Source organism: Rhinolophus sinicus, linkage group LG03 (assembly GCF_036562045.2).
Source record: "Rhinolophus sinicus isolate RSC01 linkage group LG03, ASM3656204v1, whole genome shotgun sequence".
Lineage (NCBI taxonomy): Eukaryota > Metazoa > Chordata > Mammalia > Chiroptera > Rhinolophidae > Rhinolophus > Rhinolophus sinicus.
Genome location: NC_133753.1, coordinates 11340475 through 11361518, shown reverse-complemented (window position 1 = coordinate 11361518; position 21044 = coordinate 11340475). Strand labels below are relative to the sequence as shown.

The 21044-nt window shown below is 47.7% G+C and overlaps 1 protein-coding gene across 5 annotated transcripts in view; it reads left to right on the top strand.

Moving 5' to 3' along the window:
* Nucleotides 1-408: 408 nt before the first annotated feature.
* Nucleotides 409-21044, top strand: part of DGLUCY (D-glutamate cyclase) — a 79493-nt gene continuing 58857 nt past the window's right edge. Inside the window, exon 1 of one of the 5 annotated variants that reach the window (XM_019745117.2) lies at nucleotides 409-610. Coding sequence is in view for 4 of the 5 variants with exons in the window: in XM_074327034.1 (XP_074183135.1) it covers nucleotides 2260-2301 (42 nt within the window). In the remaining variant the exon portion in view is untranslated. Of the gene's footprint in view, nucleotides 611-2211; nucleotides 2302-21044 lie in introns of those variants that run through there. The other 4 variants (XM_074327034.1, XM_074327031.1, XM_074327032.1 and 1 more) reach the window with 4 other exon arrangements.

The window sequence follows — 21044 nt, the reverse complement described above, 5'->3', positions numbered from 1 at the left end:
GCAGTTGAAAATTGTAAGCGCCAACATCTATTGGCACGTCCTGAGGGCTAGGCTCTGCACTAGTGCTTATTATCTCAGTTAATCCTCACGACAATTAACCAAGATGAGTGAAGGAGAAACTGAAGCCTAGAGCAAACCTTGGTGCTCAGGCTGCATTCCCAGTTCAATTACATCAGGACTTCTGGGGCTGCAACGCTGGCATCAGACTTTTTCAAAGTTCCCAAAGTAGTGTCAGCTAAGCCCTTGCATTACTCGTCCCTGTGTGTCCCTGTTTCCAGGGAGGGCAGGCTGACTCCTGCAGGGAGGTCAGGACACAAGCACGCAGAGCCCACGCAGCCGCCAGAGGCTCTGCGGCTTTAAGATCTGGGGCTGGCTGCCTGCCAAGGAGGCCACCCGCCATTGCACAGGCCACGTGAGCACAGGCTGCAGAGTGAGGCTGTGACAGTCTGCACTGGGGCCTGGCCTGGGCCTGCAGAACAAGCCGGGTGGCACAGGGGAGCTGAAGAAAGAGGAGCTTTATGCCTTTCTGAGGAGAGCACACATTCTGCCAGGCAGTGGAAACAAAGAGAAGAACTGTTTGTAGCCCTAATCCAGACGTCCCAAGCAAACAGTAAGTCAGGAGGGCACGGAACACACCACAGACCTGCCCTCCCAGCTCCCACCAGGTGACATCCACACACTCCACCCGCCCGAGGAGCCAAAGTTCTGCAGAGAGACAGCTCAGGAGCTGGTGGGGCACAGCTGGTTAGCAGGGCAGAAAATTCCCTGAAATTCTCCATGGGGGCGGGGGAGCTCTGCTCCTCTCTTTGCAAAGTTGGAGCTCAGCCTTGACAGGTAGCACGTGATGACTGACCATGCCTCAGGGATAGGTAGTGCTTCTCTTCTCGGTCCTTACACCTGCGTGGGCCTGGTGGTCCACGTCATTGCCCTGAGAAGCCCCAAGGTCATGTGAAAGCAAAGAAAACAAAACTGAAACCTATCAAGAGGTACCCGTCAGCCTTTGGGCCAGAAGCTTGCCAGGGATGATGTGATGGAGCTGATGACCAGAAAGGGGGATGGCAGTCGGGGTGAAAGGACTCCACGCAGTGGAAGATACAGGGCAGCCAACTGGTCCGAGTTTCCTGGGCACCCACATAATGCACACAGGGACCTTTGAGGAAAGGGGAGGTGAGACAGCACCCAGGTCACCGCCTCCACCTTGGCTGGAGGTCGAGCTCTGTAAATCCCCTTCAAGGCTTTCTCCAGACCAGGGATCTGCTTGTCTCCGTGTCCACTGCAGGGCCAGGACCAGGATGGTGCAGGTGACTGGCAGTCGTGCGCTTCTTTCTTACTTGTGCACCACCAAACACGAAAGGCAAAACCACATGACTTTTGGGTGTGTCCTCTCGCACCTTATCATTGCCTTCCTGACCCTCCTCGTTACAGACAATGGGGCGCTAACTGTAATCACCTTACTTCATGAGAACGCAGGCAAAAATTATGTGTTGGGGGCGGGGGTAGCAGGTTGAGATTATGTAGGCAGGAAGAAGAACATTGGCATTAATTGGCACACAAAGGAGGGGGCTATTTTGTGTCTTCAAGATAACGGGGTACAAGCTACAAGGAAAGGGAGGAGAAGTCAGAGGGTAGAAAGCAAAGAGAAAGCTGGCTTCACCAGAGGGGTGGAGTTAAGATGAGGAAGAAGGAAAAGCAAGGTGGCATGGGGTGAGGCAGGGCAGGGCAGGGTGGGGTGAGATGAGAGAAACCTCCACTGTGGCTTATACATAATCATGATGAAGCATCTGAAAGACTCAGATGTGACTTCCGGCTGCAGGGCTAGATCCCGGGAGACCCGCTGGTGGCCCTTGACATGTTTGATTTCTAAATTTGAAATTTGAGCATTCTTGGAAAATGGGGAAATTCCACATGTGACTGAAAGATCTGGCAACAGCAGACTCACATCGCAACAAGGCAGAGAAATCTGGAGCTCCCGTTCACCAAAGTTCCCACTCACTGTCGGCACTTTGTGTGCCCCGTCCCACTCCCCAACGTCTGTACCTGCCTGGTTCCCACAGGCATTGCAGATTGCTGCTACTCCTCCCTTGATCATAATGCTTCTCTTCTCTTGAGAGAGAGAGAGGAAAAAAACACCTGTGTGTGCACAAATGTGCACAACAGAAACACAGCTATGCTCTCTCTCAATTAATTCCAATTAACCTCTCCCTTTTTCAGTTGAGGATAACAGATGCACAAAACCAAACGTACTCCTCTCCTTAACAGATGTCGGCAGCCTTTCCAGGCAATCATCCAAATTGCTCGACGGTATTTGCATGTTTTAAAAATTGAGTGCGTTTTGTTATTTTGGCTGTAAGGATTTCCCAGCCTTCCTTAAGGCAACATTGCATTTATACCACACTTTATAGCTTTCAAAACATTTCTTAAGTATACATGAGTTCATTTTATCCTTCCAGCAGTTGTATGAGGTCTAGTGTGGGTACCCTTCCTGTGTTCTCTTGGAGAAAAACAACTAGTAGAGAAACTAAATGACTTGCCTTGGTCCTGCAGTAATTTTGAAGAAAAGTCAATATTTGGGCACAAGTCTCTTGAAAACTAAGTGGTGTCCTTTGAACTGCATGGGAGTATAAAAAGTTATGCTTTGTAAAATATAGTGACTAAGGGTATGAGCTCCTCCAGAATACTTGTCTGACTGGCGGTTAGGCCACTAAATAGCTATGAGTCTTTAGAAAAAGTATTGAATCTCCCTGTGGCTCCTTTTCTGTAAAATGGGGAGAACAGCCCTCATCTAGTGAGTGTTGTGTGGAATAAATGAGATAATGCATGTAAAGTCTCTAGAACAATGCCTGGCACACAGTAAGCTTTCAATAAATATGACTATCAGCACAAAAATTATGATTAGCTGTACCTTTGGGAAGCACTCTGTATTAGGTAGGGTACAGGCTGAGTTGTAACAAAAAGACCCCAAAATGCATTTGTTCAAAAAGGATAGAAATATATTTCTCTATCACCTAATAGCTAAGAGGTAGATGGTCAGTTCAGGACAGGTAAACCAGTCTGCTCCACAGGGTCATTCAGGAACCCAGGTTCCTTCCATCATCTTGCTCCCCATCCCATATGCTGTCCTCTCCTGCACAGTCAAAGCTGGCTCAACATCACTCACACCTGCCTGGAGGAAGAGGAGAAAATGAAGTGAAGGGCAAACAGCCCCCTCTAAATGATGTGATTTAGAACGTGTCCTTTTCCTCATATCCCATTGGCCAGAAGTTGGGCACACTAAGCTGCAGGTGAGTCTGGGAAATGTAGTCTCTAGCTGGGTCAACTAAATATTCCCAGCTAAAACTTAGGAGTTGTCTTACTGAAAGGAGGAAAGAGAGAATGGAAATTGGGAACAGTCCGTAGTCTTTGTGACATGTTGCTACAGACGTGTGCTTTGGACCTGCATTGGACATTAATGCCTTCTTCAGTCTACCAGTTTCTCAGCCCACCTGTGCTCTACTTCCTGTCTACTGGAAGCCTGATCTACTTTTGGATTTCTTCTTTATCAAAATCCCGGGATGGCTCTTGGCCCAATGTTTCAGATAAACACCTCTGGTGGCACTGGTCAGACTGACTATTTACTGGGTTGGGCAGCCTGTCCCCTTACTGCTCAAACCTCCCAGCTGGAGTGGCATTGGCTCTATTTTTTATTTTATTTATTTTTTCTTCTGGATCTTGAATCTTTTGACAACTTCCTCATTATGTAATATAAACTCCATACTCCCTTTCCTCTAGAGAGTCACTGTCTCTTGTGAGATTGGGTCTAGGTGGCTGATGAAGAAAGGGTACCTGTGTTCCTTCCATTCCCTTGGAGTCCATCCTTGCATGTGTTGAGGTGGAAACCACCCCACCTCATTAGAGGTTATCTGTGAGTCCACAGGGCTGTGATAAAGAAGCCAAGCCATTTGTTTGGTGGATGGATGAGCAGCCACATGATCCTGAATCTGTGTGGTCTTAGAGTTCAGCTCCCATGATGTATACTTTCCTGAAATCACTCAGTTAAGTAACAGCCTGGCTCAATGAAAGAAAGTATAGATCAATGTTCCATTTCATTATTGCAATAATTGAGATTGGACAGGTCAAGGAGAGGAATACCAGTTGTGTCAGGGGCGCTTATTCCAGGACCAGAAAAGGTGCTTTGATGAATATTGCCTAACAGAAGAAGGACATTTGTTTTTGTTGAGGGCGTACTATGTGCCAGGCATCTACTAGAAGCAGAAGTTAGAATACTAAATAACAAAAGACAGGCACCCAATGGTGTTTACAACCTTGCAGGGTACTTTACATTAATCATTTCATTCTTGCAAGTTCTAGAAAGCATGTATTTTTCACATTTTATAGACAAAATATTATTTTGGGAAATGGTAAGGATGATTTTCAATCCACATCTGATTCTAAAATTCCTGTTACCTTCATTTACCTCATCGGCCTCGGCTCACTTTCTTTGTTGAAGAGGGAACCTAGTCTATATATAGAAGTGACCTTGACCCCTCTGCTAAACACCTGAACCAATGACTACTGTTAACTCAGGGGACAACGTCATGTGACCGCGGTGGTCAGCTGTCCTCTCTATCCTGAATCTCTTTCTAACCACTCTTGTCCACTTATCCTTTTCTGTTGAGCCCACCCAGCTGAACGCTGCTTCTGGGGACATTTCTGCCCTGCTTCTTCCTGGCGTGCTGACTGCTGCTGGAGGATTGGTCCACCATTCCTATCTGGGCCATTACAATCCTGGGTCCCCAAGGCTGCCTGGAAACCCTTGCAGATGTCCCTAGATACTTCCCTGCCTCACTGCCATTGGCAGCGCCTCCTGACTGTCCCTCTTTTCTCAACCCTTTTTCAAAGCTCTGTTTCATTGTCTCTCCTTGTCCCTAATAGAGAATCCATCCTTTTCATTGATAAAATTGAGTAAAACTGAGGTCTTGGGAAACTCTCTCAAGGTCCTCCCTGGAAACCATGCAGCATATCTGCTACTCTTCTTCTCCAACTGTCCCGTGCCAGGGACAGGTGTGCTCCTGCCACAGCTGGCCTCCCCCTGGTGCTCAGATGCGATGCCCTCCTAACTCCCCTGGAACCGTCCTCCCATCACTGTTCTCGCTGGCTCACAGCTTCAGCTTCTTCTCTACCAACATTTTTTCATCAGGATCTAAACATGTACAATCTCTCCAGTCTGAAAAATACCCTGTGCTTGGTCCCATGTGTCTGTCTAACTTCTCTCTTCAGTTTTCCTTTCTCTCTTCCTGCACAGCCAGGCTTCTTGAAAGAATGATCTACGCTGGCTGTTTACACTGCCTGCCTGCCCACTCAGTCCTCCATCACCCATTGCAATCTGGTGTCGGTTCCCATCATCAAATGCCCAGACAAAAGTCATTCAAGACTGCCATACTCCAGGTCCAGCTGGTGCTTTTTCCTCTGGTCTGACTCCATCTCTCTTGAGCGCTGGTATTGTTGCACTGCCCCGTCCCTCGAGCCTCTCCCCCGGCGGCTCTAGGTTCTAGGTTTCCACTCTACTTCGCTGGACATTTTTTTCCATCTCCTTCACAGAGACCTCCTTTTCTGCTCACTCCTTTTAAACACCCTTTTAAAATGTAAAAAGCATTCTTAGCTCACAGGCTGTACAAAAAAAGTTTGCCAACCCCCAGCTTAGTCTATCTCCCAATATTTACATCTCCATGAAGTTTCCGTTGCATTCTAGAATCTAGTGACACTTGTGTGGTTTCCTAAAGTAAACAACCTATGAAAGCCAAGAGTCAGCTACACAGCCCCCTGGTAACCCATGCTGTCACTCCTCTACCCACCAGATTGGGTGCAAATGCCCCTGACACCCAGGCCCTGTGATTCGGCTGGCTGCACAGTAAGACTCTGGCTCCCTCTTGCTGCCCTCTCCTGGCCGGCTGGTTGTTGAGGATCAGATGTGAGTCCTGGTGGGGTTCATGTGGTTTTATGATACCTTCAGGTCTAGTTGCTGGTCTGTAGATTTGTCAGAAGCCGTATAGTGGAAAGTGCTGTAGCAAGGATCTTAACACTGGTTGTGATGGCCAGGTTTAGTAATTCCTGTAGGGTCCTAAGACTTTTTGAGTACAGGTATTATGTAAAAAGAAGCGTTACCATGCACTGAACCATGTGCCAAGCGTTGCTAAACAGGCATTATTTCTTTTCTTCCTTATAACAACCACATGAACTCCGTCTTCCTTGACTGTCCACTTTTCCCTTGGTACAGGTGATGAACTTGAGACCCACAGAAGTTAAACACCCTGCCCCAGGTCCACAGGAAGTAGGTAGTGGGGTCAGACCCTGGAGTTCCTCTGTGTTTATGTGACTCGAAAGCCCGTGTTCTTAACTGCGACCCAAGCCTCTCAGTCTTGTGTACAGAGCCTAATTCAGTGGGAAGGGTGTGGAGCCAGAAGTCTGCACTGTTAGCGAGCAGTCCAGGATTCTGATGCAAGTGTCCTGGGGATGTACAGTTGGAGAACACTGCCTCCCATAACTAGAAACTAAACTGCAGGATACCACTCACTATTCAACACCAGTAGTCGCATTCTGAGGTAGAACAAAATACTGGGCCTAGCTGCCTTCTTTGAGTAAAACGGAGATTAGAAGAGGTGATAAAATGTAAAGACATTTTATCTCTTGCTTTCCCTCAGCCTTCTCCCACCCCACCCAACCCCATCTAAGGCCAAGAAAAGTGCAGCTGAGTCAGATTTACCTAAAGAGGTGTGACATTCCCCTGTGCTGACAAAGAGTCCTGAGCAAGTATACACCAATTAGTTGAGTGACACCACTCAAAATCTCAGGGAAGACTGGCTATTCTGAGGCTTCAGAATACTTCTGATCCTAATTGAAAATGTATACTGAGCCACCTGGCAAATCCCCTTTCTTTTTTCTTTTTTATAAATTTTCTTGGGGAATATTGGGGAACAGTGTGTGTCTCCAGGGCCCATCAGCTCCAAGTCATTGTCCTTCAATCGAGTTGTGGAGGGCGCAGCTCAACTCCAAGTCCAGTTTCTGTTTTCAATCTTTAGTTGCAGGGGGCACAGCCCACCATCCCATGTAGGAATCGAACTGACAACCCTGTTGTTCAGAGCTCGCTTCTCACCAACTGAACCACCAGGCTGCCCTCCCCTTTCCTTTGTTAATAAGTCAGACCTGGTGCTCAGGCTGTCAGATCTGGACCTGTTTATGGATTGCTAGGCAGAGACAAAAGGAAAAAGGCTTAGTTATAATATAAACACAATGAATTTGTAGTGAAATAAAGCAGCCTGGGCTACAGCCATGCCTTGGCCCACTCTGGCTTCCCACCAGCAAATCTATGTTTGGCAAAGAATGGGATGGAAACTTCCCTGCACCTGGTGGCCAGTGTTTTCTTGAGCTTCTGGCTCCTGGGTAGGGTTGGCCGTCATCCACAAAGCAGGGGCCAGGGTACACATGCCTGTGAGGGCCAGCCACTGGTTAGTGCCCAGCAAAGGAGAAACATAGTGGGGGGAAAACAAAACTCTGCCCAGCATTGTGCTGGAGGCGGTTCACCGGTATGATTTAATCTCTCAACAACCCAGTGAGGTGTTGGGATTATGTCGTCATTTGACAAACGAGAAAATGGAGGCATAAATACACAAATAACTTGTGTAAGACCACGCAGATAATCAGAAGTAGAGCCATAAGTCAAACCCAGAGCCCTTGCCCTTTCTACGCAGCCGTGCGCCACTGTAAGGGGCCATCACCCTCTGTGTTTGTGCCTTGGAACAGATCCTCCTTTTCCAGTTCAAACAGGTTCCGTTCACAGGCCTTGGCGAAAGGCCACTTGCCTTGGGGTCCAAAAATAACGTAAATACAATGAACTACTTTAAAAAACGAGGTTACATATGTCGAGAGCGCTTAGCCCAGTGTCTGGTACCCAGCAGACCTCCGGGCATTGTCAGGCCCCTGGGTCAGGTTCCAGTAACCATTTGATAACAAATGTTTCTCAAGTAACTACAATGGATGGTCAAAATAGGAAGAAAACAATAGCCTTGGGCTCAAGACATTGATAATCCAACTGGGAAATTGAAAGGATATAGTATTTAGAAAAAGAAATCAAAATGTATTAATAACCTGCCTATCCCAGGGGTCCTCCTTGCTACTTCCGATCTTACCAACACGAAATGTGTGGCTTTGGAAAAAATGACAACATATCTTTTTGGGCCTCAGTGTCTTCGCCAGAAAAATGGAGATGCTACCGATATGACAGGGTTTTAGTGTTAGGACTGCACACATGGCCAATCCTTCATAAACAGAGCACCGTGGCAGAGGGTAAAGGAAGAAATAGAAGTAGGTGGATTTCCTTAAGACCTAACTTTGGAACTAAGCTCTGAATGTGGTGAGGACCCTGGGCTGGCAGAGAGGAAGTGGTGTTCCTGGTGCTTTTATCCTCATGTTCCAGAAAATCCAACTCCAATTGGTTTGAACATAAATGGAGTTTATTGACTCATGGAACTAAGAAATTCACAAGTAGGGCAAGCTTGAGATGCCATTCAACCTAGGTATTCATAACGCTGTCACAGCTCCAGCTACAGTTCTTGGCAGGGCTTTTAGTTGGTGTTCTGCGTGTGTCAGTTTTGCCTACTGGCTGGCTTTGCTTACAATGGTCAAATGGCTGGAGCAGTCCAGGCCTCACAGCTATAGCCCTTGCAGACCTTCTGTCCCCCGCCTCAGGAAGAGTCCTGAGAGTCATTCTGACTGGACCAACCTAGGCCACGTGAACGAATCCTGCACGCAAGGGATGGAATTATGTGATTGGCCTAACTGAGGTCACATGTTGCACTGCCAGAACCTTGCAGTAGAGTCCAGGTCCTTGGAAGCACATGGATCCCCAAATGCAATATGGGTGCTCATGGGGGGTGGACTTTGGCAGGGAGACAGCCACAGTGCTTGCAACAGGGAAATTGCTTCTGTACAGTAAAAAAGGAACGAGTAAGTTGTGTCTGAGAAAGAGCCCACAGTCTTGTTTGGCCGAGCAGAGCATTCCTGACAGGGAGTTGTGAGAAATGGCATTTGAGAGGGCAGTGGGGGCCGTGGAGGGGGCCTGGAGTGAGCCTGGCAGTTTCACTGTAGCATTTACCAGCACCAGCAGCAAATTCAGGAAAAGGGCCTGTTTCCTTTTATTATAAAAGCTGATCCTTTAGTCATTAAATATTTACTTTGCCTTAAAACATTCCGTGTGGTGACTAGAGGAGAAGGGAGCCCACAATTACGGAGCACCCACCATGTGCTGACTCTGGGCCAGAGGCTTTTCCTGCATTTTCTCCTTTAATGCTCCCAATTTCCCTCTGAAACAAGAGGTGTCACCCTGTTTCACAGATGGAGAAGGAAAGGGAAGTTAAGTGGCATGTCCAGAGTCACTCAGCTCATAAGCAGGAGAACGGAGATTGGAGCCCTCAGGGCTGCTTGACTCCAAAGCCCACAGGCAGGCAACCAGGTTGCGATTTTTCCAGTTTGTGAGAATTCCGTTGTCTGGTGTGTCCCAGCAAGCGCCCCAGCTGATGGCCCTTCTGCAGGAGCCTGTCCTCTGTGACATTTGTTGTGGGCAAGGACTTGAGGGGTGTGGAGTCCGGGGCAACGGGACAGAGGGCAGGAAGTCAGGCCCAGGGAATCGTCGCTGCTTCCTCCACCCTGCACCCTCCTCTCCAGGAGCGCTCTGCTCAGCACTTTCTACACATTGTCTCTTCCAACCACCACCAAGTTCCTTCCAGGCAGATGCCATTATTCTCCCCGTTTTATAAATAGGCACCAAGGGACAAGCATGAAGGCTGAGGCTGCAGCATGTGGTTTGTCCCTGGGGGGCGGGGGGGTGTCCTTATCCCCGTTTTACAGATGAGTCCATTTAACCTCCGAGAGGGTGCCCGCTGACCTCACATGGCTGGCAAGTGACTGAGTCGGGATTCGACCCCAAGTGCTGTCTGACTCCAGAGACTAGAAGGGTGATCTTTATCACTTAAGAAAAACCTTTAGGGGGACTGTTTGGCCTGTGGATCCATCCCTAAAAGGAATGTCCCATGTGCTCCCAGGAGAGCTTGTGGTCCCATTGTTGTAATAAACACAGGTCCTTTTTTTGGGTCATCTGTGTGCATTGATGTAACTGTCCCCCGCCCCGACTCCCCACTTCTTCCCCCTTCCCCAAACTCCTTCTGGGGGGGGGGCTCTGAAAAAGCCCTGGGAGGAGCCACTTCCTGTGTGGGCTCCCTCCTGGAGCATCAGGCCACATCACCCCAAGACGATGCTGGTGCAGATAGTAAGCCTTTTGTTTTTTAAGGCCACCTACACCAAAAACACGGAAACTAGGAGCGGAAAAGGTCCACGTGAGCCTTCAGAAGTACAACAGCGGTAGGAGAGGTGATGGCAGGGAAGTGGATTGCCCCCTTTTCTTTATGTTCTGTTTTTAGCCTGTGTTTTTCAGAGCAAGTAGGTGCCATGGTGATAGGTGCCATAGAAATAGATGGAGCACAGCACCCAGCACAGGGCTGCGAGCTGTTCCCATGGAAATGCACAAGTGCGAGGAGAGCTGGGGTTCTGCTGTGTTCTGGCTGCTGCACACCACAGGACCCCCAAGGAGCCTAGCCCCCAACCAGGGGAGGAGGCACCGCTGTAGGATGGCCCCTTGACTCGTCCAGCGTTCTCCCTCTGGCTGCCTGAGGTCCCTGATGGCATATCCGTGGGGCCTTCTGCCTGAGTCCTTCCAGGGAACTTGCTTCAGGGGCTTTTCCCAATTTGCCCAGCACGTGACCTTCTCGGCCAACAGTGGTTTCTCAACTAACTCCACCCGAGGTCCTGTCCCCACCGTTGGGATCACACTGTCCTCGTCCTGCCTAGATGTGGAACTGTCACTGGTATTATGCAACGGGTCATAAAGAGTGTGCGGAGCAGGGACTGGATCCTCTGAGTCCTGAACGTTTGGCGGTCAGGAATACTCATAAAACAAAATCTCAGAGGCGCTCAACCAGAATGCACAGCAGGGAAGCACATCATCACATCTGAGATTGTGGGTTTCAGTTTTTGCAACCTCAGGCTGTACAAGCACAGGCCCAGCCTCAAGGACTTCTGAAGGCGCTGTACTGCCCTGAAAGACCCTTTGAAACAACTGCTTGAGCCATTGCATAGCATTTACGAACCATCTTGGCATATGGATGTATGTAAGGGAAGCTCGTTGAGCCTACTGCCTTTTTATTTGGATTTAGACCAATTATTTGTCTTCCGACATGTTATCCACATATAGTATATATTTGCCCTTCTAACCTACCTCTATAATGGGGCTACTTCTGTAATGGGGCTCTAGTATATATGTTTGTTTTTATGCATTTATGCTATCAGATGGCATACTTCCTTCGGGGCAGGGCAAGTATATTTCCGGACTAACATATGGTTCCGGGACCAATAATTCTAAGAACTGACCAACTGAGAGTTAATTTTACTCTCACTTAAAGAAACATACACGTATATACCCCTAACAAAGGAATTTTTTTAAAACGTTAATAATTATTACCACCATCAACTCATAAATGATTGCCTACGAAGTTACAGGTTATGAAAATCATAGAACTGGAAGGCACTGAAGAAATGTCTATCCTGGCATGTCTGGCATTTGACATAAAGAGACCACGGCCCAAAGCGTTGAGGTGCTTTGTTGTTTAGTTCAGTGTGTCTTCTGTGTGTGCAGGCAGCGTGTCGGGTCATGGCAAGCCCTTTCCCAGGGGTGGAAGTGCATGGAGCCTCCAGCTCCTCTAACCAGGGAGTGGTGCTCACAGTGACCTTGAAGTAGCCTTGGAGGTCATGCCGTTGGTTGAGCTGTGCAGTGGAAGTAGACATTCCAGCAACTGCCTGGTTTATCCTCTGGATTCACACATGGAGCCATGTGGCTTGGCATTCACTGTTGGTAGCACCATACCCTTACCCTGTATCGGATCCGTGTGTCATGTTTCGTGGTTACAGGTATGTGCTCAGTCTGGCAGGGCATTGCAGAACCTCTGAATTAAATACGCAAACGTGCGTGCTCTCGATTTACAGGCCCAGCAAACTGTGAAACAAAACGGCTTTCCTTTCTATCCCATAGCAGTGTCATACCTTGGAGTTTTGCCACTTGGTTGAATTGCTTTATTTGACTAAGTAACAGAAAGCAGATTTGCTTTGAAGAACAAGGCTTTCAAATATTCTATAACTTTCTAAGAATGGACATTCGCAGGCACGTTTAGCAGAAAGAGTTTTTCCCAAGTTTCATAGAGTCATAAAGTTGATGTTTGGCCATGTGAAGTACACACACAAAAACCTTCCTTTCCTAAGGAAAGGAAACCTTCATTTTCATTAAGTTAGAGTAGGAACCCTGAGTTAGAGAGTGTTTGATATGTAATTCAAGACACACATCGACCCTGGTGTCACTTTTTACACCAACATTTTGAAACTAAACATTTAGTGTGAATATGCCTTAACAATCACAGTTTAATTTTTTTAACTTATTTTTTTTTATTGTGGTAAAATATATATAACATAAAATTTACCATCGCGACCAGTTTTCAGCACACAGTGGCACTGAGTATACCCACGTTGTGTAACCATCCCCACCATCTATCTCCAGAACTTTTTACCCCCCCAAACTTAAAATCTGTCCCCATTAAACACTAACTCCCCATTCCCCTACTGGGGCAGGGCAAGTATATTTCTGGACTAACGTATGGTTCCGCGACCACTATTCTACTTTCTGTGTCTATGAATTTGACTATTCCAGGTATCTCATATAAGTGAGATTACACAGTATTTGTCCTTTTGCAACTGGCTTATTTCACTTTGCATTATGTCCTCAAGATTCATCCATGTTGTAGTATGTGTCAGGATTTCCTTCCTTTTGCAGGCTAAATAAGATTTCACTGTATATATATATCAGAGTTTGTTTAACTACTATTTATTTTTTCTATAGTTTATTCCTTGTCATTTTAAAATTTTGAAACAATCACAAAGGGCAATACCAAAAAACCCTCTGTTTTTCATGAACTCTCTGAGAATAAGTAGCCCTGATGCCCCATTACGTTCCTGTTTTTCCTACACGCAAGGACATTTTCCTACTGGCACACAACACAATCATCAAAACCAAGAAACTAACACAGATTCACTATTATCATCGAATCCTCAGGCTCCACTCAAGTTTTACCAATTATCGCAATTGTGTCTTTTATCCCAAAAGGATCCAGTCCAGAGTCACTCTTGCATTTACTTATGTCTGTTTAGTCTCCTTCTGTCTGGAAAAACAACTCCTCAGGCTTTTCTTGGTTTTCATGGCCTTGACACTTTGGAAGATCACAGATGCCCCTCAGTTAAAGTTTGTCTCGTGTTTCCTCGTGGTCTGTTCAGGTTAACAGTGACATTGCACTCTTCTCCTCGCCCCCTACCAAGGGGCTCACCATTTAGTTTGTTCCTGTGCTAAAGACGTTCCCTTTGATCACATGACTAAGCGGATCACGTGACTTAGGTTTCTCTAAGATAGTCTTTTCCTCTTTGTAGATAACAGTCTTTTTATGGGGAGTTACTTTGAAACTATGTCAATACCCCATTCCTCGTTGACGTCATTATTTTTATATTCACATGGACTTATGGATTCCAACGTTAGTAAGTTACACTCCATTCCCTTCATTATTTATTTGGAAGCACCCATCATCCCCAATTTAACCAGTGAGAGCCCCTTTGATCTGTGTCCTTGCTATGTGGCCGTGTCATACTGTGAGCACATCCTCACCTTCTGGCATGACAAGATGCCCCAGGCTAATCCTTCTGACTCCTTGCCCCAGTTGTGGACTCAACCCTTTTCTCGGAGGAGTCTTGATTTATTTTCTTGGAAAATGGTATTTGGAATCCAAGATCTTGGCATTAGATGTGCCCATTCCTATTGAAATGTTGCTTCTCCCAGGCAGAGCTAAGGACTATAAATTTACACACACACACACACACACACACACACACACTCACACACACTGCTTACCCTCTGATACCACCCGCCGGGCTGCCGTTCCCCAAGCCTCTGAAGAGTCCCTCCTTCCCCTGATCAGGCTGTGACATCACAGGACAGACCCCCCTCCCTGGAGATGTCCTCTCATCACCTGGGTGCTGACCTGCTTTGGGCCACCATGAACTCCTACCTCGCTCTGCTCCACCCTCCTGACAGTAGGGCTGAGTCATTTAGGAAGGGGAAGGAGAAGGGACCACCACTGGTGTTGGTTGAAAAAACTTCTTTGGTTAACAATCCTTTGTATATTGGGAGCACTTGTATCTCACCTGTTAAATAAATACTAATCAATAATGCTAAGGAATACGCAATTCTGCCAGCATTTCCCCAACTTTTTGCCTCCTTTATTTTAATGAAAACATTTTTATGAAGTATTTATAGAGTTAGGATGCCTTCTTCCTTACGGCAACATCTATTTTGCAAATTTGCAGTTGTATTTAGGCTGCCACCAGCAAGTGTCTTGGCAAACATCGAGTAACTCCCACCACAAAAATTAACGAGTGGAGACAAGGTCTGTACACCTACTTATTCTGTTTTTCCATTATCAAGTGTAGGACTCTGCGGAAGTGATCCAGGAGACATCTACAGAAACCAGAAGTGGACTTTCGTAATACCGTGAATTGCTTATGCTTGTGATAATGTGAATTTCTTGGCTCTTGACTATGAGTATCAAGGAAATGGGCTGTGTCTTCTATTATTTTTTGTAACCCTCAAGGTCATTTCCTGCATATGTACAAGGTGCTCCCGTGCCTGTTGGCCCACAGAGCTGTGATGTCTTCACAGTGTTTTGGCATGAGGGAACAGCGTGAGAGAAAGGCTGGAACCTTGTGTGTGTGTGTGTGTGTGTGTGGAGGAGAGGGCAGGCCCCTCCTGCAGAAATGGGTGAGCCTAACTTCCTGGAGTCAGCCAGGGAGGGAGAGGCCTTAAGGCAGGAGAGCCTGGGATGTCCAGAAGGGACGCTGGGAAGGACATGTGTGTGTGTGTGTGTGTGGGGGGTATGAAATGGGAGAGGGCAGGCATGAGAATAGCAGAAAGTGAGTGTCCTAGAGGCACAAATGAGGGTGGGATGGGAGTTGTTCCTTACTGTGGCGGCCACTGAGTAGATGCGTTGGGCCCAAGTAGAGAATCTGTGTGAGAGAAATAGAGAGAGTAGAAGCGAGATGGCTACTGTGTGTGGAGGATGGGCAGGGGAAGGGAGAAGTGGGGGCCTAGAACACCTCCCTGAGGAGTTTAGAGGCTGTGAGAAGAGGAGGTAGATTGGACGAGAGATTCATTTAGTGCTATTAGAGTATAGCTCAAAGCAACACTGGTCCTTGGGTTTTGAAACAGCAGAAGAGGCTAAGGTTTGACTTTGGTCAAGTGATGCTTTTGTGGGTGTCACTAGCTTTGCCCAAACCTGTCCCTTTCCATGTGTGAGGCACTGTTGTAGGTGCTAGAGATACAGCAAGCAATAAAACAGATCGAAAGTCCTGCCCTGGTGAAACTGAAGGGAAACGGAAAACCTGTGTGTGTGTGTGTGTGTGTGTGTGTGTGTGTGTGTGTGTGTGTGTGTGTGTGTGTGTGTTGTGTGTCCGCCACCTCTAAGTGTGCTGAGCACTAGCTGGTCCAGCAGGGCACACGAAGGGTTAAGGCAGCCTTCTTCCTGCAAGGTTCTTTCCTGGGAGGGACACTTTCCAAATGCTCATCTCTCTGGCCTGGCCTCCCTTCTCACCTGCCAGCGTTCTCACTCTGCCTGCCCTGCCGTCCATCCCCCACCTGCAGCCAGGGCCATCTTCATATAAGGTTAAATCTTGCCAAGTCACTCCACCGCTGATTTCCCATGGCTCTGGGGCTAAACCCAAATTCAAGAGCTGGCCTCTGCTAACCCTCCCAGCCCTGCTCCTCACCTCCGCCCTTGCGTCACAGCCCTTCCCTCCACCCAGGAAGCTATTCTAGTTTCCACCGTTGTGTGCCTCCTGCCTTCTCACGCTGTCCCCTGGCCTGGAGTGCCCTCCCTCCTCACCCGTCTGCTAGTCTGCCCACTCCTCTTCCTTTTAGACTCAGTGCCTTTTCCTCCTCCACATCCAGTCCGTGTGGCCCCCAAGGGCTCAGCACACGATGTTACAGTTACCTGTTTACTTTCCTGCCCCTCCCCGGGAGACAGACACAATGGTAATTATATGGTCAATGTCTGTCCCTGGGGAGGTGAACCCCTGTGAGCGTGGGCTTTGGCTGTCTTCTCCCCCACAGTGGGCAGTGCTTCCATGGCATAACTGTAGACCTAGCCAGGGATTATTCTGAGAACCTCACATGTGTTAGCTAATTTCATCCCACCACAACTCAGTGAGGTACAGACTGCTGTTGTCCCTGTTTACAGATGAGAAAATAGGCACAGAGAGGGTAAGTGCAGAGGCGGGTTTAGAATCCAGACAGTTTACCCCTGAATCTGTGCTCTGTGTCACGATGCCTGCTGAATGAATTCATGGAGGCTGGATTGTGCCCAAACACAGTTAATTTTGTGGCTGGTGGGAACAAAGTCAGAGGGAGCTTGGGACTGGGCCCCAAGCACTGCCCAAGCGCCCGCCCCACTCCGTTCAGAGTACACATGAGGCCACCTTTCTCTGTGCTCCCAGCACCCAGCAATCAGTGTAGAGGTGAAGAGGTGCCAGTGGAGTTAGCTCAGGGGTCAGAAAGGGAGAAGTGCTTTGGCATGAGGGACCGGCATGAGAGAAGGCCTGGAGGAGACAGCAGGCCCCTTCTGCAGCTGCCTGGAGACGGCCAGGGAAGGAGAGGCATTGCAGCAGAGACCAGGAGAGCCCGGGGATGGCCAGAAAGGAAGCTGGGAGAGGATGTGTATGAATGCGTGTGATGGGAGAGTACATGAGAAAGTGTGTCCTAGAGGCAGAAATGAGGGCGGGATGGGCGTTGATCCTCTGTCTGGAGGCCAATGCGTAGAGCTGGGCCCAAGTGGAGAATTGTGTGGGAGGAATGGAAAGAAAATGAGATGGCTACTATGTGTGGAGGTTGGGGGTAGGGGAAAGGAGAAATGGGGGCCTAGAGTACCTCCCTGAGGAGATTACAGTCTGTGAGAAGAGGAGGTAGATTAGAAGAGAGGTTAATTTAGTGCTATTAGAATATAGCTCAAAGCAACAGTGGTTTTTGGGTTTTGAAATAGCAAAAGAGGCTAAGGTTTGACTTTGGTCAAGTCAAAGCAATCTATTGCAGAGGACTTTTAATGTCTAAGAACCATTTTTATGAGTCGGCTAACATTTTCATGACAATGATGAACCTTTGATACCTTCCCACTTCCCTCTTCAGCTTCTTTGGGAACCCTCCTTTTGTTTGTTTATCCTGGGCCCCCGTCCACTGGAGAATGACTTTTCAGACGCTGCAAACCAGGTGCACTTTGCTTCCTCCGTTTGCCTGGGGCCGGGTGTGTGTTAGGTAGACAATCTTCAAAGGCATCTGACTTCCCTGCTCCCCCAGGCCCCTCAGGTTTAAGGCTCTGGGGTCTTCTGAGACCCGAGCCACCCAGCCCAGTGGATGTGGCCTGAGCTCTCGGCTCAGCTTCCATCTCTGCAAACTGGTGGTAGAAGTGGCCCAGGTCATGGGTTGTGGTGGGGACGAGCCGCCATCTGCATGGTGGGTACCTCGCAGGCCTTCAGGGAGCGATAGCTGCCTTATCATCATCCTGGTGCTCATTCCATTTAAACTGGGAACAAGCTCCGTTCTACTCAACTCTGTGCACTTACTCAGCGGACCTCACATGGTTGGGACTGAGTAAATATCTCCTGAATGAAGGAGAACAACTTGTGAGCAACCCACATCCTCAGAACTGGAAGGGATGACATTGTATTGTAGTGTTTTATTTCTTTACACTGGACCTGATTATACTTTCCTTACGTATTTGTAATTAAATTCCATTTTTTTAAAATATGTAATACGTACAAGTTGTCCTATTCAAAGTTGCAGAAGGGATACAGAACAGAAAGTCCTTTTTCCAGCAGGGCCACCCCAGGGCACTCCTCCAGAGGGTGCAGTCACATAAAATAATGGTGTGGCAGCCACCGCTCCTGCTCAGGTCCCCGTCCACCCAATTTCCCCCTCTGCAGGCACCACTGCGACCAAGCTCTCCATCCTTTCAGACATGATCCATGTGGATGTGAATGGCTCGTGGGGGTGTTATTCAACATAGAATTCTCCGCCTTGCCTTATTTATTGTACATCTTTGGGACATTGTTTCATATGAGTTGTACAGAGAGTTGCTTCTTTCTTTTTAATTACAGTTACGTAGTATCTCGCTGTATCATATGGATGTCCCATAGTTTAGTTATTCCTCTATTTAACCAGTATTTAATCAGCCTCTGTTAGGTTGTTTCTAAATGGTTTCATTACAAACAGTTCAGCCATGTGCTGGCATCATTTAGCCCACGGTTTGAGCACATCTGTAGGACGCATGCCTAGAATTGGATTGCTTGGAATGACTTTCTAGTGGTGGAATTTCAGTCATCAGTGACGGGCAGAGAGGAGACATTTTGATACTGAGGTTTGGGATGTGTCAGATCCAGCTAAGGAATGGATTGTTTGTGTGCCCCTTCTCTGCTATATGCAATGCTAGGGAATGATAATGTGTTATTATCTAACGAGAAAAGAAAGAACTCACAGGAGAAAGGGGCTTCTTGAAGTCCAACCAAGGCTTACTGATGAGAGCCCATCTTATCTCACATCTGAAGGAAAACCTCGCTGGGCAATGAGCACCTGAACCATTCAAGGCATCTCAGCAGTGAGTTCACTGGAGACCCTGGTGGAAAGCCAGAGAAGTTCAGAGTTTAGTCCCCAAAGAAACATATGAGCTCAAGAGACTCTGGCCCCAGAATCACTTTGGGGCAAAGGAGAAGGTCCCCACTATTCCTACTGAGGACATCATTCCTATTAACACGTTGCGTACGGATCACGAGAATCTTCACGAGGGATTTAATGGAGATGGATGATGGATGGATGGATGGATGGATGGGCAAACATAGATAGGTAAATGCTAATCAGACAGGCACAAACTTAGACTTACTTTCGGATTTGGGCTCTACCTCATACTAGGTCACTTCTTTGACCTCCCTGAACCCCAGCTTCCTTGTCCATAATGGGATTAAGAATGTCTTATTTGTGGGGTGGTAGTGAGGAACCAATGGTTGTACACTCCCACCCTATGTGGGGACCCTCTGTGGGCCAGTTACTCTGCTAGGCCAGAGGGTGCAAGGCCTAGCAGAGTACCTGGCCCACAGAGGGTCCCCACATGGGGTGGGAGTTGCTGTTATTAAGTCAATGACTGGGCATTCTCTGGTCGGTATATTGAGGGCGTTTCTTTGGCAGGAGCCAATGAGCATGTACTTGGTGCTCTGTTTGACCGTTGCCTTCCAGGAGGTGACTCTGTGAGGTAGGGGTCTCAGCCTTCTCTCCCTCCCAGCATGCACATGGGTGACATTCGAGCGCCTGGCACACTCCCAGCATGCATTGCCCAGGGCAGGATTTCTAGCTAAGCTCATTTGTCTCCAGGCCAGAAAAGCAACATTTTTATAGGAACGACCTAGATCCACTTGAATTTATATTAAAAACAATAAGTAAATAAAGGAAAAGTAATCGTCCTCAGATTTTGGTCTTCTGGCTACAATTTATCTATAAAACAGCACCCAGCTTGTCCCTGCCACCCTGTCAAGTAATAATGGGGGGTGAAGGCTAACAAGTACCTGTGGGGTCTCTTATTTCATTGGGTTTGGGGTGAACTTGATTCTTTCCTCCAGATATGAAGTGAGAACAATTATCAGAGGGGTCTGGCCCCTGGCCCCACACGGTTATGGAGTAGTTCTGTCTTTGACCTTCGCTAAGTGCCTGGCTGAGGTGTTAAGCCCTCCGCGGTGACCATGGGGAACCACAGACATCCAGGACCTTAGCCGGTGCCTCGGCTGCTTGGCCAAGAGGCCAGGTCTGCCAGGCCCAGGCGGGCTCTCTTGTCCAGCAGGCAAGCATGGGCTTGACTTGCCAAAGCAGCTGCTTTAAGCCTCAGCACCTTGGCGCATGGAACCCAACCTCACCTGACCTTCCCAGCATGCTCTGCCCCAGCCGGCCAGGCCCAACTGTTCTCTCGTCTGTGTCCTCACAGCACTTTGCTCCTGCAGCTACTAAAGCACTCCCTGGCCGTTGTAAATACATCTCTACCCCTCCCAGGGCAATAGTTGTAAATTTGTTGTTGTTGTTGTTAGAGCTTTTATACCATCTCGACTTCGTCATTAAAATCGCCACAGGGTTTACATAGTTTTGTGTCTCTGAGATTAGAGCTGAAACATACATGGGTGGTTTAGAATCCCATTGGGTTCCTCCCTTTAAATAGAAAGAGTTGTGGAAAGTCAGGCTTGTCCAGAGCCTTCATTATGAACACTGCCTTTGACGTGCTTTCGTCCATTCTGCCGTCAGCCAGTTAGTCAACAAACACTTACTGAACTCCCACTTTTGTGCCGAGCACCATGCTAGGCTCTGGGTATATTTAGATGAAGAGGGCATGAGCTGTGCCTTGAAGGCCAACACAATGTGACCTAGATTTTGCTAACACATGGAAACCTCTCGTGCTATAGTATAAGAAGTCAGCTTATAGGATTCTTTCCTGAACGTAATTTCCTGGAGGTTTGAGACCATCTCTATATTTCAAAAGCTGCAATATTTATTCACTCCCCCAAACTCTGTGTAAGGCACTGTGCCTACCTGGAGTAGTGGCAGGGAGGGGATATAAAGAAGAAAACAGAAAATCTCTTCCTTCTAGGGTCTAAATCTAAATAACTGAAGTCACATATAGACAGAAAATTCAGCCTATTTCATTTGTGATCGCACATCACATTCATTCATTTATTCATTCATTCATTCAGTTGTAAGTATTTTTGGTGAGTGCTATGTGCTTAGACAGTAGTAGGCACTCTGGGGTGTGTGGAAGAGGCCTAAGGTGCGGCCTGCGTTCTAGGCACCTCAGGGT